At 41.1% G+C, this 18,874-nt stretch overlaps 1 protein-coding gene across 1 annotated transcript in view; it reads right to left on the bottom strand.

Moving 5' to 3' along the window:
- LOC111956284 (potassium voltage-gated channel subfamily B member 2) overlaps nucleotides 1-18,796 on the bottom strand; it is a 28,126-nt gene extending 9,330 nt beyond the window's left edge. Inside the window, exons 1-2 of the mRNA XM_023976730.2 lie at nucleotides 17,865-18,796; nucleotides 16,136-16,845 (exon numbers count right to left, since the gene is read on the bottom strand). Of these exons, the coding sequence (XP_023832498.1) occupies nucleotides 16,136-16,714 (579 nt within the window). The 5' untranslated portion in view covers nucleotides 16,715-16,845; nucleotides 17,865-18,796. The remainder of the gene's footprint in view (nucleotides 1-16,135; nucleotides 16,846-17,864) is intronic.
- Nucleotides 18,797-18,874: the final 78 nt, after the last annotated feature.

Below are 18,874 nucleotides of genomic sequence, written 5' to 3'. Positions count from 1 at the left end.
AATAAAAAATGTCCAGGAGATCACATAAGGTGATTTACAGTGGAGAGTGGCCATAGCTGTGACAGCCTGTCGTTGCCACGTGAGTTGCTGACAACCGCCTGCATCTGCTGCCAGCTACTTCTGAGAAAGCCTCCTGCCAAGACGAGGCAAAAAATAAATGAGCCACAACTGCTGGTAAAACATAATATATATGTTGGTTCCACTTATAAAGTACCATAATCCATACAAGTATTGGTAATGTTTATTTTTATTTTACAGTGCTGTTTTAGATGGTATTTGACAGATTCTTACTACGAAATGATGTGGTAAGTAGAAATGGGTTGGCCTACTGTACTTCCAGGTGTTTACCTGTTATTTACTTAATGAAAATAATGTATAATTCAACACAATGAGTAGCTACCTACAATTAGTATCAATGATAATTGTACTTGGTTTTAATATTAATAAGGTGGAAAAAGTTCATATGCCAGAACTATGTAACAACTATGTTACTACATAATTAAATCCCAAATAACCCAAATCATTGGAAAGATATCAGATGTAAGAACATTTCAAAACTTTAAAAAAATATACAAATGTTCAACTGAGAACACATTAAAGAAAGGTGGCTTGCTTATAGAGCTTTACGGAGAGAGACGTAGAGAGAGTCTGTCATTATGTGATGCAGAGGTACACTCTTAGAAAAAAGGGTTCCATAAGGGTTCTTCGGCTGTCCCCATAGGAGAACCCTTTTTGGTTCCAGGTAGAACCCTTTTGGGTTCCATGTAGAACCCTCTGTAGAAACGGTTCTAAATGGAACCCTGCAATCAAAACCTGAAACCAAAAAGGGTTCTTCAAGGGGTTCTCCTATGGGGACAGGCAAATAACCCTTCAATTTTACTGCAGTCGGCTAAATCGGGGTCACACAGAGTGTTTCTTGGTAGTCTTAAACACATCTACTTTGAAACTAAAGTATACACCTCACACACATGGTTCTGGGTTCAAAAAAAAGAAGGCACCTGTAACATGTCAGATATAGAGTTGAAATGTATTCAATTTTGAGTTTGCATCCCAATATTACACTTTATATACATCACAGAAGACTGAAAAATAACAAAACTGTTTGACATAGAAACATTGAATTTTCAGCGTTTATAAAAAAAAGTGTATTAATTACGAATTTATGACAAATTAATTCCAAATATCTCTAACAAGCTCACCACACCGACAGTGTTGCATGTGCGAGCATTGAAAAATAAATGTACACATACACGTTATTCAATAATTTCAACCAAACTGCTCGCGAGCATCTGCATAGCCAAGCGCTATAATAGAACTTGATTCTATTTTAGATGCTTCATGCGCTGGAAGTCCTGCCTCTCCCATCTCCTCATTGGTTTTTAGGAGCATATACCCACGTGGGTGATTGAAAGATGAAGGAGGTCCACACTCCAGTCCAGTTGGTTGCAGAAATGCATCTTAAAGTTGGTTGCCAACGCCATATAAAATCTACAGAAGAAGAATAAACTAGGACAGATTACTAGATTTAATTGTGGATTAATTGTCGGAGTAGAGCTAAGTGTCCATGAATGTTTCATATGTGTTTCGACCTGTCCCCAAATGAATCACTTGGCTCAGAGTTCTTTTTGCTATTTCAACCTGCGTGCATCTGGTGTGGACGGACAAAATCAACCTGCGTGTCCTGATCGCATCTGGTGTGGACGGACAAAATCAACCTGCGTGTCCTGATCGCATCTGGTGTGGAACGCAACAAAATCAACCTGCGTGTCCTGATCGCATCTGGTGTGGACGGACAAAATCAACCTGCGTGTCCTGATCGCATCTGGTGGTGGACGGCCAAAATAACCTTCGTGTCCTGATCGCATCTGGTGTGGACGGACAAAATCAACCTGCGTGTCCTGATCGCATCTGGTGTGGACGGACAAAATCAAGAAGCCCACRTGGAGTTTTTTTTTTAATGCAGGTGATGTCAGAATCCACTGACTGTTTCAAAATGTGATTGTTAAGCAACAGGACAGTTAACCCGCGCTGCCCTCAAACCAAGGCACGCTGCCTGCTAATTATCTATAGGCTGTTTCAATTTGGTAACAAGTTTTATTTTGCAACAACAGTTTGAATTGAGGTGTGTTCAGCCTCCTCGTTAATTCACATAAGAATTAATGAGGAGTCACCCATGCCCCTGTTGCGGACAATTTATGTTTGAGGCTTTACTGAGCCGGACAAACTTCTCTCTTTAAAGAGTGCCCAAGTACTTCTCTCGTGTTTCCCGAGATCAAGTATGCAGACATTTGCACATCTCTAGTCAGAACAGGCCTTACACAAACTTTTTCCCCTGGCACATTTTCTGACTGGTGCCCGCATTGCCTCCATTCTTATTTTCCTTACAAATAATAACTTTGGACATGCGTGTGCGTTCCTATCAAAGTAAGTGCCTTATTTTCTGTAAATTGTTTTGTCGTTTCTACTGCAGCATACCACATGTATGTATGGAGCATAATGTATTTACTGTTTTATTCATGTTTTCAAGTACTGGTGACAGAGCATGTACAGTATTCCAATTCTTGCATAGATTGTAATGCTGTGTGTAAAATACCTTTATGAAAGTTGTACTGATTATGATGAGCTACTGCTAAGCTATTTGCCAGCTCAAATCAAATAAAATTGTATTGGTCACATACACATGGTTAGCAGATGTTATTCCGAGTGTAGCGAAATGCTTATGCTTCTAGATCTGACAGTGCAGCAGTATCTAAAAGGGTAATATCTAACAATTCCACAACAAATCCTAATACACACAATATAGTAAAGGAATGGAATGAGAATATATAAGTATAAAATATATGGATGAGCAGTGATAGAGCAGGTAAGTTGCAAAAGATAGTAAAGAATAGATAGTAAAGTATACAGTATACAGTATATACATATAAGATGAGTAATGCGAGCTATGTAAACATTATTAAAGTGCCATTATTTAAAACTTCTCACGAGTCAGCAACCCTGATCCGGTAGCACCCCCCAACTCACCCCACTGATTAGCACAGATAGCATAGCGTCACAAGTAACTTGTAGCATCTAAATTACATTAAATCACAAGTCCAAGACACCAGATGAAAGATACAGGTCTTGTGAATAAAGCCACCATTTCAGATTTTTTAAAATGTTTTACAGGGAAGACAGAATATGTAAATCTATTAGCTAACCACGTTAGCGGAGGACACGATATTTTTACCAGGCAGATTCGGCTAGGCGCCCACGTCCAGTTCACATGCACAACAGATATGATATAAAATCGTAAATTGGGTCTTACTATGGCTGATCTTTCATCAGAATGTTGATCAAAGTGTCCTTTGTCAAGATGAGTCGTTGGTTCCGTTCAGAAATGTTCTTTTCCCACTGCATTTAGCACAGGTACCGGCCGAGTGGCACGAATTTCTCAAACGTAAATACAATCCGACAACGGTACACGAAAAACTCCCGGAAAAATTCAAATAATCTGATTAAACTATATTGAAAAACATACATTACGATGATATGGTCACATGTATCAAACAAAATTCGACACGGAGATAGTTTGCATACATAACGCCAGCAAAACAGTACACCAACCAGCTCAAATTCGAGCGATTCAGTAAACCGGAAGTTGTCGGTCACGCCAAGAATTGGGTCCTATTTCACGTCAGTCCCAGATAAACAAAGAATTTCTCCTCTGACGTCATCTTGACAACCAGAGGAAAGGAGACGAGGTGTGTTTCTGGTCATAGGGGGCACGACCATATATAGGCAGAGCTTTGAAGCCAGCATAACACATCTTGATTTTATGTTCTTGGTCATGGAAAGTGCTGTTGAATGACTTCTGTATCACTCAGAGACAAAATTGAAACGGATTTAGAAACTAGAGATTGTCTTCTTTCCAATGGTATGATTCATATGCATATAGTAAGAGCAATGATTGAATAAGAGGCAGTTTAATCTGTAGAGCAAATTATGCTAATGCGAAAATATTACCCCCTGTATTCTCAAGAGTTAAAGTGACTAGTGATCCATTTTTTTAAAGTGGCCAATGATTTGAGTCTGTATGTAGACAGCAGCCTCTCTGTGTTAATGATGGCTGTTTAACAATCTGATGGCCTTGAGATAGAAGCTGTTTTTCAATCTCTCTGTCCCAGCTTTGATGCACCTGTACTGACCTCACCTTCTGGATGGAAGCGGGGTGAACTGGTAGTGGCTCGGGTGGTTGTTGTCATTGATGATCTTTTTTGCCTTCCTGTGACATCAGGTGTTGTAGGTGTCCTGGAGGGCAGGTAGTTTGCCCCCGATGATGCGTTGTACAGACCGCACCACCCTCTGGAGAGCCCTGCGGTTGTGGGCGGTGCAGTTGCCGTACCAGGCGGTGATACAGACCGACAGGATGCTCTCAATTGTGCACCTGTAAAAGTTAGTGAGGGTTTTCGGTGACAAGCCAACATTTTATAGCCTCCTGAGATTGAAGAGGCACTGTTGCACCTTATTCACTTAAAAAAGGTATTCATAGAAAGTGTTGGTGCTACATACTGTCTCGGCTGTTGAAATAACATTGACCGTCTTCCGGGTAACGCCCTCAAAACAAAAAAGAGGCGCTGTTGCACCTTCTTCACCCACTGTTTGTGTGCATGGACCATTTCAGTTTGTCGGAGATATGTACAGAGGAACTTAAAACTTTCCACATTTTCCACTGCTGTCCCGTCGATGTGGATAGGGTGCAACAGCTCCCGTTGCTGTTTCCTGAAGTCTACAATCATCTCTTTTGTTTTGCTGACATTGAGTGAGCGATTATTTTCCTGACACCACACTCCGAGAGCCCTAACCTCCTCCCTGTAGGCCGTCTCGTCGTTGTTGGTAATCAAGCCTACCACTGGAGTGTCGTTTGCAAACTTGATGATTGAGTTGGAGGCGTGCATGGCCACGTAGTCATTGGTGAACAGGGAGTACAGGAGCGGGCTGAGAACGCACCCTTGTAGGGCCCCAGTGTTGAGGATCAGCGTAGTGGAGATGTTGTTTCCTACCTTCACCACCTGGGGGTGGCCCGTCAGGAAGTCCAGGAACCAGTTGCACAGGGTGCATCGTCTGTGGACCTATTGGGGCGGTAAGCAAATTGGTAGTGGGTCTAGGGTGACAGGTAGGGTGGAGGTGATATGATCCTTGACTAGTCTCTCAAAGCACTTCACGATGACAGAAGTGAGTGCTACAGGGCGATAGTCATTTACGTCAATTACCGTAGCTTTCTTGGGAACAGAAACAATGGTGGCCATCTTGAAGCATGTGGGGACAGCAGACTGGGATAGGGATTGATTGAATATGTCAGTAAACACACTAGCCAGCTGGTCTGCGCATGCTCTGAGGACGTGGCAAGGGATGCCGTCTGGGCCGGCAGCCTTACGAGGGTTAACACGTTGAAATGTTTTACTCACATCGGCCACAGAGAAGGAGAGCCCACAGTCTCTGGCAGTGGGCCGTGTCGGTGGTATTGTAAYGTCCTCAAAGCGCGCAAAGAAGTTGTTTAATTTGTCTGGGAGCAAGACGTCAGTGTCCGCAACGGGGCTGGTTTTCTTTTTGTAATCCATGATTGTCTGTAGACCCTGCCACATATGTCTCGTGTTTGAGCCATTGAATTGCGACTCCACTTTGTCTCTATACTGACGCTTTGCTTGTTTGATTGCCTTACGGAGGGAATAACTACACTGTTTGTATTTGGGCATGTTTCCAGTCGCCCTGCCATGATTAAATGCGGTGGTAAGTGCTTTCAGTTTTGCGYGAATGCTGCCATCAATCCACAGTTTCTGGTTAGGGAAGGTTTTAATAGTCACCGTGGATACAACATCTCCTATACACTTCCTTAYAAACTCGCTCACCGAGTCAGCGTATTCTGTACGTCAATGTTATTGTCTGAGGCTACCAGAAACATAGCTATGTGTAGCACCATGTTTTTGACATCATACAACGCACCTGTCAGACCAAAGATGTTATAACACAACAAGGTGAAGAGATGGTTCAATTGACTGACTTATGGTGCTTTCAAGACAACTGCGAACTCTGAAAAATATGAGGTCAAATCATGATGTCAGTGATCTTCAGGTCGGAATGTCAGAGCACTAGAAAGAGGCCAGAGTTCCCGCGTTGGAGTTCTGAGTTGGATGACCGTTCAAAAAGTGGCCAAACTAAGTTCATATATTTCGGGCAATGGGTGAAGCCATCTTTGACTTTAACTTAGTTTATTTGCGTCTTATAGTGAATGGCATTCTGGGATTAGGGAGTTTTCTCTTGTCAAACATGGCTGCCATCATAAAGAATTTAGCTGCTGTTAGCTTCGCTGATACGTGTCTCTTTTCTAAACAATATTACATTTCTCCCTTGTGCTCACCAGATATGTGGTACATTGTTAACAAGTCTAACTGTTAGGTCGCTAACTTATGTTTTGTTTTTTTGTCAACGCAACCTGTTATTTAGATTGGTTTATGGAATGAGTTTGGCTGTGGATGTGTTCCGTATGATGCTTGGATGATGTTTGCATTTATCTTTTACAATAAATGGTAAAATTGAGGAATAGAGTTGTGAAGACACAAATATGTGACCATACGCATCCAAGGGTTAATAACATTCCACCCATGAGGCCACTAGATGGAGATTTGGTCATTTGACTGCAGGAAAGGGTACGGTTCTATATAGCACCTTTTATTCTAAGAGTGTAGGGAGGGATAAGACAAAGCCTCTGAAAAGCCTTGGCTGTAGGAATCGCGTGACGCAGGGATTGTCTCGGGCATGTCAGGATGAACAACCCATTAGGCTACAGTCATGGTTGCTGAGGTCAAGTCAATGGTCATCCAGCATTATGCCTATTGGCTGTGATGGTGTGACCTGAACTATCACCCATCAGGTGGATCAAAGTGCAAGTACAACACTTTGGATCAAAGTGGTGTAATAGTTGCCAAATGGTTTGACCTTTGCATCTTTCCACTTTGGTCTAATCTAAATTCATGCTGCTTCACGTAGACATTTCACAGGGAAATTATTGATGTCTATGACACTCTGTACATGAAGAAACAACACAATAGCAAAGACTATGCTGAAAAGTTGGACTATTTCACAGGCAGGACACTGAAGTCAGTATTCAACATTATACACTTACACAACTTTTCTGTGAAAACCACACTAGTGGGCCACCACCATGTGTCTTTGTCTTGTCTATGACACCACATGGCATTTACACCATTCATTGAGACCACTGTGCCTTGTTCAGCAAACGCTCTATAGATTCTACCCTCACATTGCTATGTGATATACTACCCAAGCACTTAATACAGAGTAATTCACTCATGGGCCTTGTGCGCGTGTGGTGCATTTAGATATAGTCCAGGCAGACAGACATCACTGGTGAGGGTGTGGGGGTGGAATGAGCAGGATTAGCTTCTTCCTGACCTTATCTTTAGATCTGCACAAACTTAATTACATGAACAGTGATCTGGATACAGAGAAATAGCTAGCCTACGTCTTGAGATCATTCCAGGACAGGGCATGCGTGTATACACAGGGAGGGACCGCCAAAGGATCATCAGACACTCAGCCACCAGAATGCACCTTCATGGCTAAGGTGTAAGAGTCTTCTTTGATACGCTGTGTAATAGTCATAAAACACCCGTATTGTTCTTCTCCTGCAAAACATTCTGGGTGGTTTTATCCCCCAACAGTCCTGACAGACAATCTTTACCCACTAAAAGAGCACAGTCTGACAAAGCTCTCATTAATTAAATAAATGCAAATGACAGAGCTTTCTCTTTGGCCATGGAGCTCTCAGTGGAGTGGAGGAATTACCATTGAGGCACATTTGTTGTATTTTTATTGAATATGTAAAAAGGAAATAATAAGGTGAATCAATAGACAATGTACAGTATGTCACCTTCATTACTTTCTCAAGACAAATATCGCTATGGGTATCTACAACAGTTATTGTAGAATATTTCAGGATTCATCTGTAGTCTACAGGAAATATATTTTTCACAGCAATAACAATTCACTATTTTCCATATAGATCACATATATTTTCATATAAAACTACAGATTTAAAAAAATAAGTTCCCTCTCTGGGACAAAAAAGTCATTTGAATTTGACATCAAATACAGTACCAGTCAAAAGTTTGAACACGCCTACTCAATCCATGGTGTTTCTTTATTTTTACTATTTTTTACATTGTAGAATAATAGTGAAGACATCAACACTATGAAATAACACATATGGAATCATGTAGTAAGCGAAAAAAGTGTTAAACATCCTTTGCCTTGACAGCTTTGCACACTATTGGCATTCTCTCAACCAGCTTCATGAGGTAGTCACCTGGAATGCATTTCAATTAACAGGTGTGCTTTGTTAAAAGTTAATATGTGGAATTTCTTTCCTTAAAGCGTATGGAGCCAATCATTTGTGTTGGGACAAGGTAGGGGTAGTATACAGAAGATAGACCTATTTGGTAAAACACAAAGTCCATATTATGGCAAGAACAGCTCAAATAAGCAAAGAGAAATGACAGTCCATCCTTACTTTAAGACATGATGGTCAGTCAATGAGGAAAATGTCAAGAACTTTGAACGTTTCTTCCTGTGCAGTCTGATGAGTCCAAATTTGAGATTTTTGGTTCCAACCGCTGTGTCTTTGTGAGACGCAGAGTGAACGGATTATATCTGTATATGTGGTTCCCACCGTGAAGCATGGAGGAGGTGGGATGGTGTGGGAATACTTTGCTGGTGACACTGTCTGATTTATTTAGAATTCAAGGCACACTTAACCAGAATGGCTCCACAGCATTTTGCAGCGATACACCATCCCATCTGATTTGCACTTAGTAGGACTATCATTTCTTTTTCAACAGGAAAATGACCCAACACTCTTCCAGGCTGTGTAAGGGCTATTTGACCAAGAAGGAGAGCGATGGAGTGCTGCATCAGATGACCTGGCCTCCACAATCACCCGACCTCAACCCAATTGAGCTGGTTTGGGATGAGTTGGAAAAGGAAAAGCAGCCAAAAAGTGCTCAGCATATGTGGGAACTCCTTCAAGACTGTTGTAAAAGCATTCCAGGTGAAGCTGGTTGAGAGAATGCCAAGAGTGGGCAAAGTTGTCATCAAGGCAAAGGGTGGCTACTTTGAAGAATCAAAAATAGTTTTTTATTTTTAACACTTTTTTGGTTACTAAATGATTCCATATGTGTTATTTCATAGTTTTGATGTCTTCACTATTATTCTACAATGTAGAAAATAGTAAAAATAAAGAAAAACTCTTGAATGAGTAGGTGTGTCCAAACTTTTGACTGGTATTGCAGATATAGGTATGTTCTGTATTTAGAAAATGCCCTTTGGCGATTTTAAGATCCAACAAGGGAATCCATTCGGGAGACCCAGTCTAAGAGCTTTGAGTATTATACCCTGCTAATCCACATTTTAGTTATAATATGCTTTGACAATAAAGCCCTTTATTCATACACAGAAATCCCTCAAAACATAACCCTGAGTGTGATGATTGATCATGGCTCAATCTGAGCATGATGCTCTATGGTTATGAGTGGCGGAGATATCCAATACAGTACGTGAGAGGTGGGACCGCTGGACAATGGGGCTAGTACGCTGGCTGAGCTGCCTCAGCTGTGTTTCTCTCTGTCCCCACCAGGCTGCATGCATGTGTGACCTGGACCGGCATGGTGCAGTCCTTGGGAACATCTGGCTACTGAGGGTTAAGCAGATTAATTGAAAGATCTGGATTTCCCTCATTAAGCCCTGGCCAGTGCCTTCCTCCCACTCAGTTACGTTTAGCTCTTGGGTTGCTGCTAAACTTAAAACAAAGGCTCCCAGTTTGTAGAGGTTCAATCTCGCAGAACACAGGGATTTGTTCCAGCTATAATCTGCGACAGGAGTTTGGATTTACAGTGACATCGAAGAGGAAATGAAGACGTGTGGAAGGCAGAGAACTGTGGCTTAACACAGCTGTTAGAAGGGAATCTTCATCAAAATAATGACTGTATCACAAGTGTTATGGTTATGACATAAAAGAGAAACACCACTTGTAAAATTTCATGTAAAAATGATGTGGAAATAACAGTAAATCTATCAGTCAAACAGTATTACAGTTCCACATTCACCTCAAACCGACTTCACCTCAAGTCCAGTAGCAATATTGTGATCATAACTGCCAAAGGCCAAATGTAATTTACTGAAATAATTAATTGAGATGAAAGTATGCCCGTAAAATGTATGCCAGTACACAGCCAGCAAAAATGAATCCTACAGTATATAAAATATCGATTCTGAGCCAATAACAAAATGGCTGACATACAGAGCCTACTTCCTCTGGGGTATACTTGTCATACAGCAAAGAGCTCACAGTTTAGAAATCTGATAAACAACAAGACAAAAAGCAGCAAGACAAACAACATGCTTTAAACCCCCCCCCCCCCCCCCAATACCATCTCAATGCAAAGGATGTAAGGACTGAAGGTTAGATTTCCTCTGACAAAAGTCTCGGAGGGGAAACAAACTGAGCACGGAAACTCAAGAACATCTTGATCAATGTCAGGGGGTATTTATGGAAAAGTGACGTAGGATATATTGGATTAGCAGTGTTTTTATAGGTGAGATGTAGCTGGAGCCAACCCACCACATTTGTCACGGAGATTCTGCTGAGTAAGGGGCACAGCGGAGGAGTGGCATTTCAGGACATTGTACAACAATAGCAACTGGAAAATGGTTATATAGCCTACATAAGGTTTTATATACTTAACATAACCAATATCAAGCCTTGTGTGTTTGTGTATATATGTGTGTGTACATGTTCACTATTGATGAGGGATGTACCACTGGATTGGAGACCAAAAATATTAGTGTTTCTTAGCAATACAATGACTCAATTATAAATATACAGTGAATATGCATATAGACACTCAAATCTATCAATATAACATTGCAGTATGAAGGGAATTTGCATAGATTTCACAGTTCATTACTATGGTCAAAGACACCATGCTATTACCCCACAAAATAGGTTTTATTTAGACCATGTTGGCTCAGGCGATGGTCCCTGACTGTGATCTATGTAGACCAAAGCCCACTGGATTGTGTTCAGTTAGTTGGCGAGGGTGTGATGGTGTCTCTTTGTGTAAGGGGAGAAGGGAGAAGGCCATGATTATAGTAATTAGTCAAATACATGTGTCTTATTGGTCATCACGATATACAGGCCAACCAAAAGCTTGGTTATTTAGGTGACATGAACATGTGACATAGATTCAGACGACGTGATGAGTGGCAACCTGTACTTCAACACAGCATGTAAACTGAACTGATATTTATGTCCAAGGTATTCTGTTTTAGGGACAAACATTGGATGTTGCAATGGCCATGTGCTCACCACACAGTATTGCATTGAATGGAGAAGAGCAGACTGCCACAGCATACTTATACATCACAACAAAAAAACAACATGCGTATGTTATCTGCTAATGCAGAACTAATTTGCATATTACTACGTATTCGATTGCTACCCACTCCATAAATAGACTACTCAACTCAGGGCAATGATTTCCAACTATAGTAGAGTGCCCAGTTCCTTTCATGTGCCATTGTGCTGTAGGCCTACAGCCTGCCAACTGCAGTCAAATAAATCATATCACACTCACCACCCTCAAGCCACGCAATCAACTGTATGATTTCTCAAATAAGAATGAAAAATAAGCAAAAAAAAGTATATTTAAAGTACGTTTATCAAATCGCATGATCTTGACTTTCAAGTGTTTATTGAAGAGGATCAACYGACTCATTCAATCTGTACACCTCCAAAAATGAGGAAAAACGAATTTACAGTAGGTCAAACTACAAACATTTCACCTTTAAGACTAACCTGAGAGAGAAGACACTGTTTGGCATTGAGTAATGTTGAACAACCTCAGTGTCACTGATGGTTAAGTCTAGCTCTAAAAAGGTCCAGATATCTGCCATAATGGAATGAAATTCTCTCAAAGTTGATGTAAATCTAAGATAAAAATGGGAGTAATTATTTGAAAGGTTTAACCAGCAGTTTCTAAAAAGTAAAAGGACGGCTCATGCTTTGAATTTTAACAACTGGCTACTATAGTGGAATGTGAAGGGCATTTTAAATTAAATGACTTAGCAACACAATGCATATATGAAGTCAGGGCCGTGCAAAGATCTTTTGGGGGGCAGGTGCAACATTTGTTTAATAATGTTTAAGACTTGTTGAGCAGTTATGACTTTCATCATTAAGTTACATAAAAGCAATAGATGGCCACATCTTAATGGCTAATTAAATGTCATATATTTAACACACATATTTATGACAACTTGCAGTTAGTGGGTTCAGAACAACAGCAACAAAAGGACACTTCAGAGACAGGAAGGGAAAAAGTGCTGTGCTCTGCACAGGTAGAGCCCGATCTGTGCGCGTGCCTGTATAAAGTGACACAGGATGAGACTTGATGGGCTTATTTTTTCCTGGTTATAGCTTTTAATATTGAGGTAGTTGCAGATAGAGGAGAGGGGAGGAGGGATGAGACAAATAGTTATATAAAGGGTGGCACATTACCACACAGATGCAATTGACGTTTTCCTGCGCATCGCACTGCCATGCTTATACGAACTGAACTGCCATGCTTATACGAACTGAACTGCCATGCCTATATGAACTGAAGGCAAAATGGATTATGCTGAGAGGTGCAGTTTACTTGCCAAGACTCAAAATCCCTCATCCCATATATCAATAATAGGATAACATCCTTGGTATAAAAATGATTCAACTTTGCCTGTGTGAATATACTCCCATGGCTGTCGAATATATAAAGAGCACTTCATTAAATGCTCTGAGTTGATCAGGTCCCCATGTCAAAAGTGTGACCTTTCTATCCAGTGGGTAAATTGAGGTGGATTGAAAGACATCTCTCAAAAAAGCTAAAACGTTGGGATACAGATTTACCATGCACAAAATTCCAATCTAGCCAAGGCTAAGATAACCCTGTACTACTATAGTACATGTTCCAGACCACAGCAATTGAGCCACATGAGCTAGTGAAAAACCGGTACCTTTCTTTGAGAACAATGCCCTATGACCCATATGACATTATCAGCTCCAATTGAAGGTCAATCGATGTAAATGGGTGAAAGAATTTTAAAAAGGATACGCATCAACAACACAATTGGGAAAAACAATTCTGCTATCCAAGCATTCTGTCTAACCTGCCAAATGGACAAATTTAACTAACTCAAGCTTTTTAAGCATTCTTCAAGAGTAAATTGAGTGTGATAAGGAAAAAAGCTCCTGCCATCTGCACAATCTCACAGTCATTAACTCAAATTAACCAGGGGACCCTCATCCTGTATCTATTCAACAAGTACTGAAGGAACTCATCATGAAGCGAGAAGGAGACTACCTGTACTTCATTTGTTAATCTTATAGCAGCAGCAAACCCAACTCCAGTAATTGATTAACAGCTCTACCGCACACGTGACCCCTGCCCGGGCCGACCGGCATATTGCAAACCTAGCTCACTGTGAGCCAGACGGTGTGCAGCCTTCGCAATAGTCTATTTGCAGAAGCAGCCAGGGTAAAACCCCCAAAGGAGATTAAGTCTCACTTCCATCACTCCCTACAGTACTGAGCCGTACAACCAGGCCTCAGCAAAACTAGGAACACATACCATTATGTAGTAGGCCTACCTGAATGAGTTCCTGATAGCTTTTATAGCATATAAAAGTATGTTAAAACTGACAGATATTTAAGAACGGTGTGTAGAATGAAGGAGTTGATGACCAGTATGCCCAGGACACAGCAAGCTGTAAGCACTCACATGGAAGTTTCACATGTTCTGTGTCAAGAAGTTACTCATATTCACAAAAGTGTCTAATGTTTGGTTGTATCATTGAAAATCACACAATACATTTTTGACACCCGTTGTAAAGTTGTTTCCAATAATTCCATAATACAAATGTAGATTTGATAAATATACCAAATCAAATACTGTACTATAAGTAATAAACTGGAATAACATTTTACAGTAATGAACATCCATTGAAGCCTGACAAAATTATGACATCTAGAGTAGTCCGTGAGGTAACTTGATATGGTCAATGCAAGACCCCTTTCCATTCCTGTCAGCAGTTGTGGGTGATGTAATAACAAGCGCTTGAGTGGATACTGTGTCATTGTGCTGACTCACAAAATATGATTGACTGGGAGCCAACCATAACATACTGCACTATTGTGACAGGCCAGGTACAACCCATTGCCGCTCATCCAGTATATCACACCTAGAAGGAGTTGGCGGTGCACACAGCCACTGTCCTTCCCTGTGCCTTTTGCTTTTCCATGTCTTTCTCAGGTCATAGGGGGCAGCACACCCTGGGATCACCTCTGTGCTTTAAGCACTCCCTAATCCCCATGTGCTAGCTAGTGCTACCCCCATGCTTCCTTCTGCAAGCCAAGTGTCCGTCAGGGGGGGAGGGGGGGGTAAGGGATGCCCTTTCTTACTTCACTGTTCACTCTATCATTACAAATCACCAAGCTAATTTCACAAACACATTTGGTTTGGTGCTACTATACCCATCTCTGGACAGTCAGGTTTCAATGTAAATATAGTACAGGTATGTGAAGGAGGACATGTTTCAGGGTTTGGAGCCCATCAGCTTGAATTACATGATGTTCATAGTGGCTCAAATATTGCACAGGGACAAAGTGAAATCAAAAGGATTGCCCAATTGGCAGTCTGTTGAGTGTCCTGACAGTTTAGTGAGGCAGGATAATGGGGACTGACCAGTACTTGTGTGAGCCAACAGTGGGTTCCCCTGACCATCTGTACTCTTACCTCCACCACCTCCTCCTAAAACGCTTTCCTATCAGGCCTACTCCTAAAACTCCTATAAGACACTGCACCTCCTCCAGAATTAGGTGACTAAATGTTATTGAAGAAATTAAAAACTTGCACACTGCGCTTGACGGTATCACTTGTGTTTTATAGCAAAACTAAATGTTCTGCTTATCCCTCCCAACTACTCTCCATAAAACTCCAGCATGGTCCTTCAGAAAACGTCCTGTACTGTATATACCATTTGAGGTTAGCATCTGTGTGAACCATTAGATGTTTTAGATTCTGCCCATAGAGAGGACAAATGTGCAATTGTGGGAATACAATGCATTATACTTCCCCACTCTAGAAAAAAAAGATAAAAGCATGCACATTAAAGCTGTTACTAATGGGTTGACTACTTTCCTCTTTCCTTGGCCTGAATTCTGGGAAGCACAGTACACATGGTATACCATTGGGATTGTGTACGCAAGACAAGAAATTAAGTTGCTGTCTGCAAAATAATATTCCACATTAGACAAATTCATATAAGAGCCTAGTCCTGGAGACATAGTTATTTGATTTAACTTGAACATGAATACCAAACCATAATACCTAACCTAACACTAGGCATTTAGTGCCCTAGTTCATATTCATCCCTTATTAAGCAACTGATCACCCTATACTGAAATGAACTAAATGTATTTAAGGATGCAAAATACTGTGTATCAATATGTGTGATATTATTCATATATATTTTGAAGTGTATCATATCATCTGTACAATACACAGAGCAGTATGCACTAATCACACATGCACCATAATCTTCTGGGTTCTTTCTTATCTGATTACTTCATAGGTTAAAGGAGGATTAAGCTGCTGGGGGCCCAATACTCTCCTCCTGAGTTGGAAGCAAGGAGGTATCTAGAGAAAAACTCAATGTGGAACACAAGATCTGTGAATAAAACTAACTGATCAAATTCCATATATCAAATTCCTGATATATTGAGATCTACTTCATTCAGAGTTTTTCCAGCAGCTGAGCTGGAGTTGAAAAGGGGTTAGGAGCATTGGCTCTATAGTACTCCACTACTTCACAGCAGCCACTTTAGGATGTTTGCCATGAGGCAAATCCAAGATCATAAATTATGTTTAAATCGATAAATTAGAGAGATTCCTGCATCAGCTATGACACCATGGGATTGGATGGATTTGGACTGACCCACAGTCAGTAGGCCTAAACTTAACCCAGGTCAATGCTTTGGTCTTACCTTAGCAGCAAGAGAAGAGCTAGGCTTCTCAAGGAGGTCCCACAGCTTCTGTCTCTTGTCTGGACAGCAGCCTTCTTCCGGCTCCTCCCCATCCTTTTCTCTGAGAGACTCAGCCTCCCTCCTCAACTCCTCGTTCATTTGCTCCTTCTTCTGGTGGTACCGGGCCTGGCAGCAGGACTCCAGGTAGATCTCGTCTATACCCCAGTAGTCAAGCTCCTGGCCGAAGGACAGGGCGCACATCTCCTCCATCATGTGCAGCTTCCCTGTTCTGTAAAAGTTCAGAATGGAGGAGAACGCTCCTGGGTGCCTATCGAAGAAGTACTCGTTATCAGTCAAGCTGTAATCATCGCAGATCTCCATTAAGGTTTCGTGGGTATTGCAGTCTCTGAGTTTACCCAGCCTGGTCCTGGGAAGACGGTCCAGTGTCCTCCATAAGACCTCGTGGACAAGACCCCCAACATTGATACGGACTCTTCTGGATCGGGCCTTGGTGCGGATGATATCGATAGGCTCTGGTGGGAGTGAGCCTACAGGACGTAAGTTGCTTTTGGGGATCCCAAAGCCAGCTCTCTCTGCCATGATGGTCACAGTTCAGGTGTTCTGATAGGTCAGGAGAAGGTCAGGTCAAATCCACTGACCCCTCAGTTAGGAATGGGCACACCAACTTTGAATGTGAGATAAACTTCAAACCGGTTGCCCCATGGCTTCCACTGAGAGAAAAAAAACACAAAAAACAGGGACACTAATTTACCCATTAGTTGATGACAAATGTGCATCTGCATGCATTATCCTGATCGTGGGGACCCACAGGGTGTGCAGGCTTGTAATCATCACACCCTTGACTATTTCTATCAGGTCTCTTAGTATAGCAAGAAAATCCAGACTGAATTCAACTCCTTAGTGGGCTACTCCTTAAATCCTACAYACCCTGTGGTCCAAGACCAGGATTGAAGAACAATATAGCCAATCCAATAAATGGGATGTGAGCTTTTGCAGAACTGCAAATTGCAGAACTACCCTGAAAAGTTATTCTTTATAAAATAAAAAAGGATTCAGTTGCTCTATAGCATTGAAGGTTATAGGACTACGCTTTAATGTGATTGTGTAGGCTAAAGACAACCACAAATCCCACTATAAGTATGCTAGCCTATTACACTTAGCTAGGCTACTGTACATGACTTGATAATAGCCTCCAGGCTATTTATACAGGAAGCTCTATGGCACTAACTTACAGTAGATGTATCACATGGAGGGTAAATGGTACCCAACTCCATCTTGATACTGTAGGTCTTGATAAGGCTGTGGTTGTGATTGATGATCATAGCCTAGGGTACATTCTGATAGAGGTCACATAGTTGTACTTTATCACCCCAAGGTTACTTATGTAATACACTGCTTTGAAGATCAAATGGAACCAATATATGATTGGTTATATTACACAATATACCATATTAATTCAGTAAGCTTAACTTTTCAAGCATCTTATCAATAATCACATCCTGACTGATCCTGTATTTCACTGTAATCAAACAATCTATTTCACATTTAGGCTATTATTAACATGTTTTCTTTTGATTTTACACAATCTATCATTAAATAACAGACCTGTAGATAGGCTAAATATATATATATATATTTTTTAACAACATTTCATAAAAACGTGAAAGGTGAACATTTCAGATTTTTTTTCAAACAGTATAATATAGGCTAATAACAATACGTGTCCTACCTTTTTGTATCACTTTACCTTTCAAACCAAACTCCTCTCCCCCGAAAAGAATTGAAGAGGCAGGTTATTCGTGATTAGGCTACCCTCCCATCAGACTAGTACCGCAAGCCGTCTGTAACTGGAGTCTTCCACATATCTTGATCAATTTTTGAAATAAACAGAGAAATATCGTCCTCGTAGTGAGGAAATACTACTACCAGTAGTAAAACTACAGATCACACACTCCATGGGGATATGGTAAAAGAGGTTTCCCTCGGATATCGAACATGTAAAAATAAACGGATGAGCGCACCATTGGGCTATCTGCATAGCAAGACACACATGATCGACTAAAAGGAGTGAGCGTTCTTTCCACCCGCTGGCTGCAACACAGCCCAGAGGTGAAAGCTAATTGGATTGAGTTGTACATCACCAAGGACAGCTCCAGATCAACGAGAACAAGCCCTCTATGAACTCTACACAGTGCGAGACATTTGTCAACGAGGAAGACTGCATGTTGTAATGCTCTAGTCTAGTGTCTAGTCACATCTGCTAGTCAAGCATGCAACGTTTTTCTGAAAAGACTTCGATAGAAAAAAGAAAGGAACACTGTTGTGGTTGAATGAAAATATGCGTGTCTGTGTTAGAAATGTCGACTTTTTGAATAGAATACAACAGAAAATAATATCTTTCCGTCCCCATGTAGTTAATTAAGCAATACGTGCCGAGGGGGTGTGGTAAAAGGCCAATAATACAATACCAAGTCTAACGGCTGTTCTTACGCACGACGACGACGCAACTTGTGCTTGGTGTTTTGTGCCTGGATACAGCCCGTAGCCTTGGTATATTGGCAATATACCACAAAACCCCGAGGTGCCTTATTGCTATTTTAAAACAGTGGTGGAAAAAGTACCCAATTGTTATACTTCAGTAAAAGTATAGATAGAAAGTTACAAAAGTAAAAGTTACCCAGTAAAATACTACTTGAGTAAAAGTCTAAAAGTAGTTGGTTATAAATATACTTAAGTATC

Source organism: Salvelinus sp. IW2-2015, linkage group LG32, assembly GCF_002910315.2.
Source record: "Salvelinus sp. IW2-2015 linkage group LG32, ASM291031v2, whole genome shotgun sequence".
Taxonomy (NCBI): domain Eukaryota; kingdom Metazoa; phylum Chordata; class Actinopteri; order Salmoniformes; family Salmonidae; genus Salvelinus; species Salvelinus sp. IW2-2015.
This window is presented reverse-complemented; position numbering and strand designations above follow the sequence as displayed.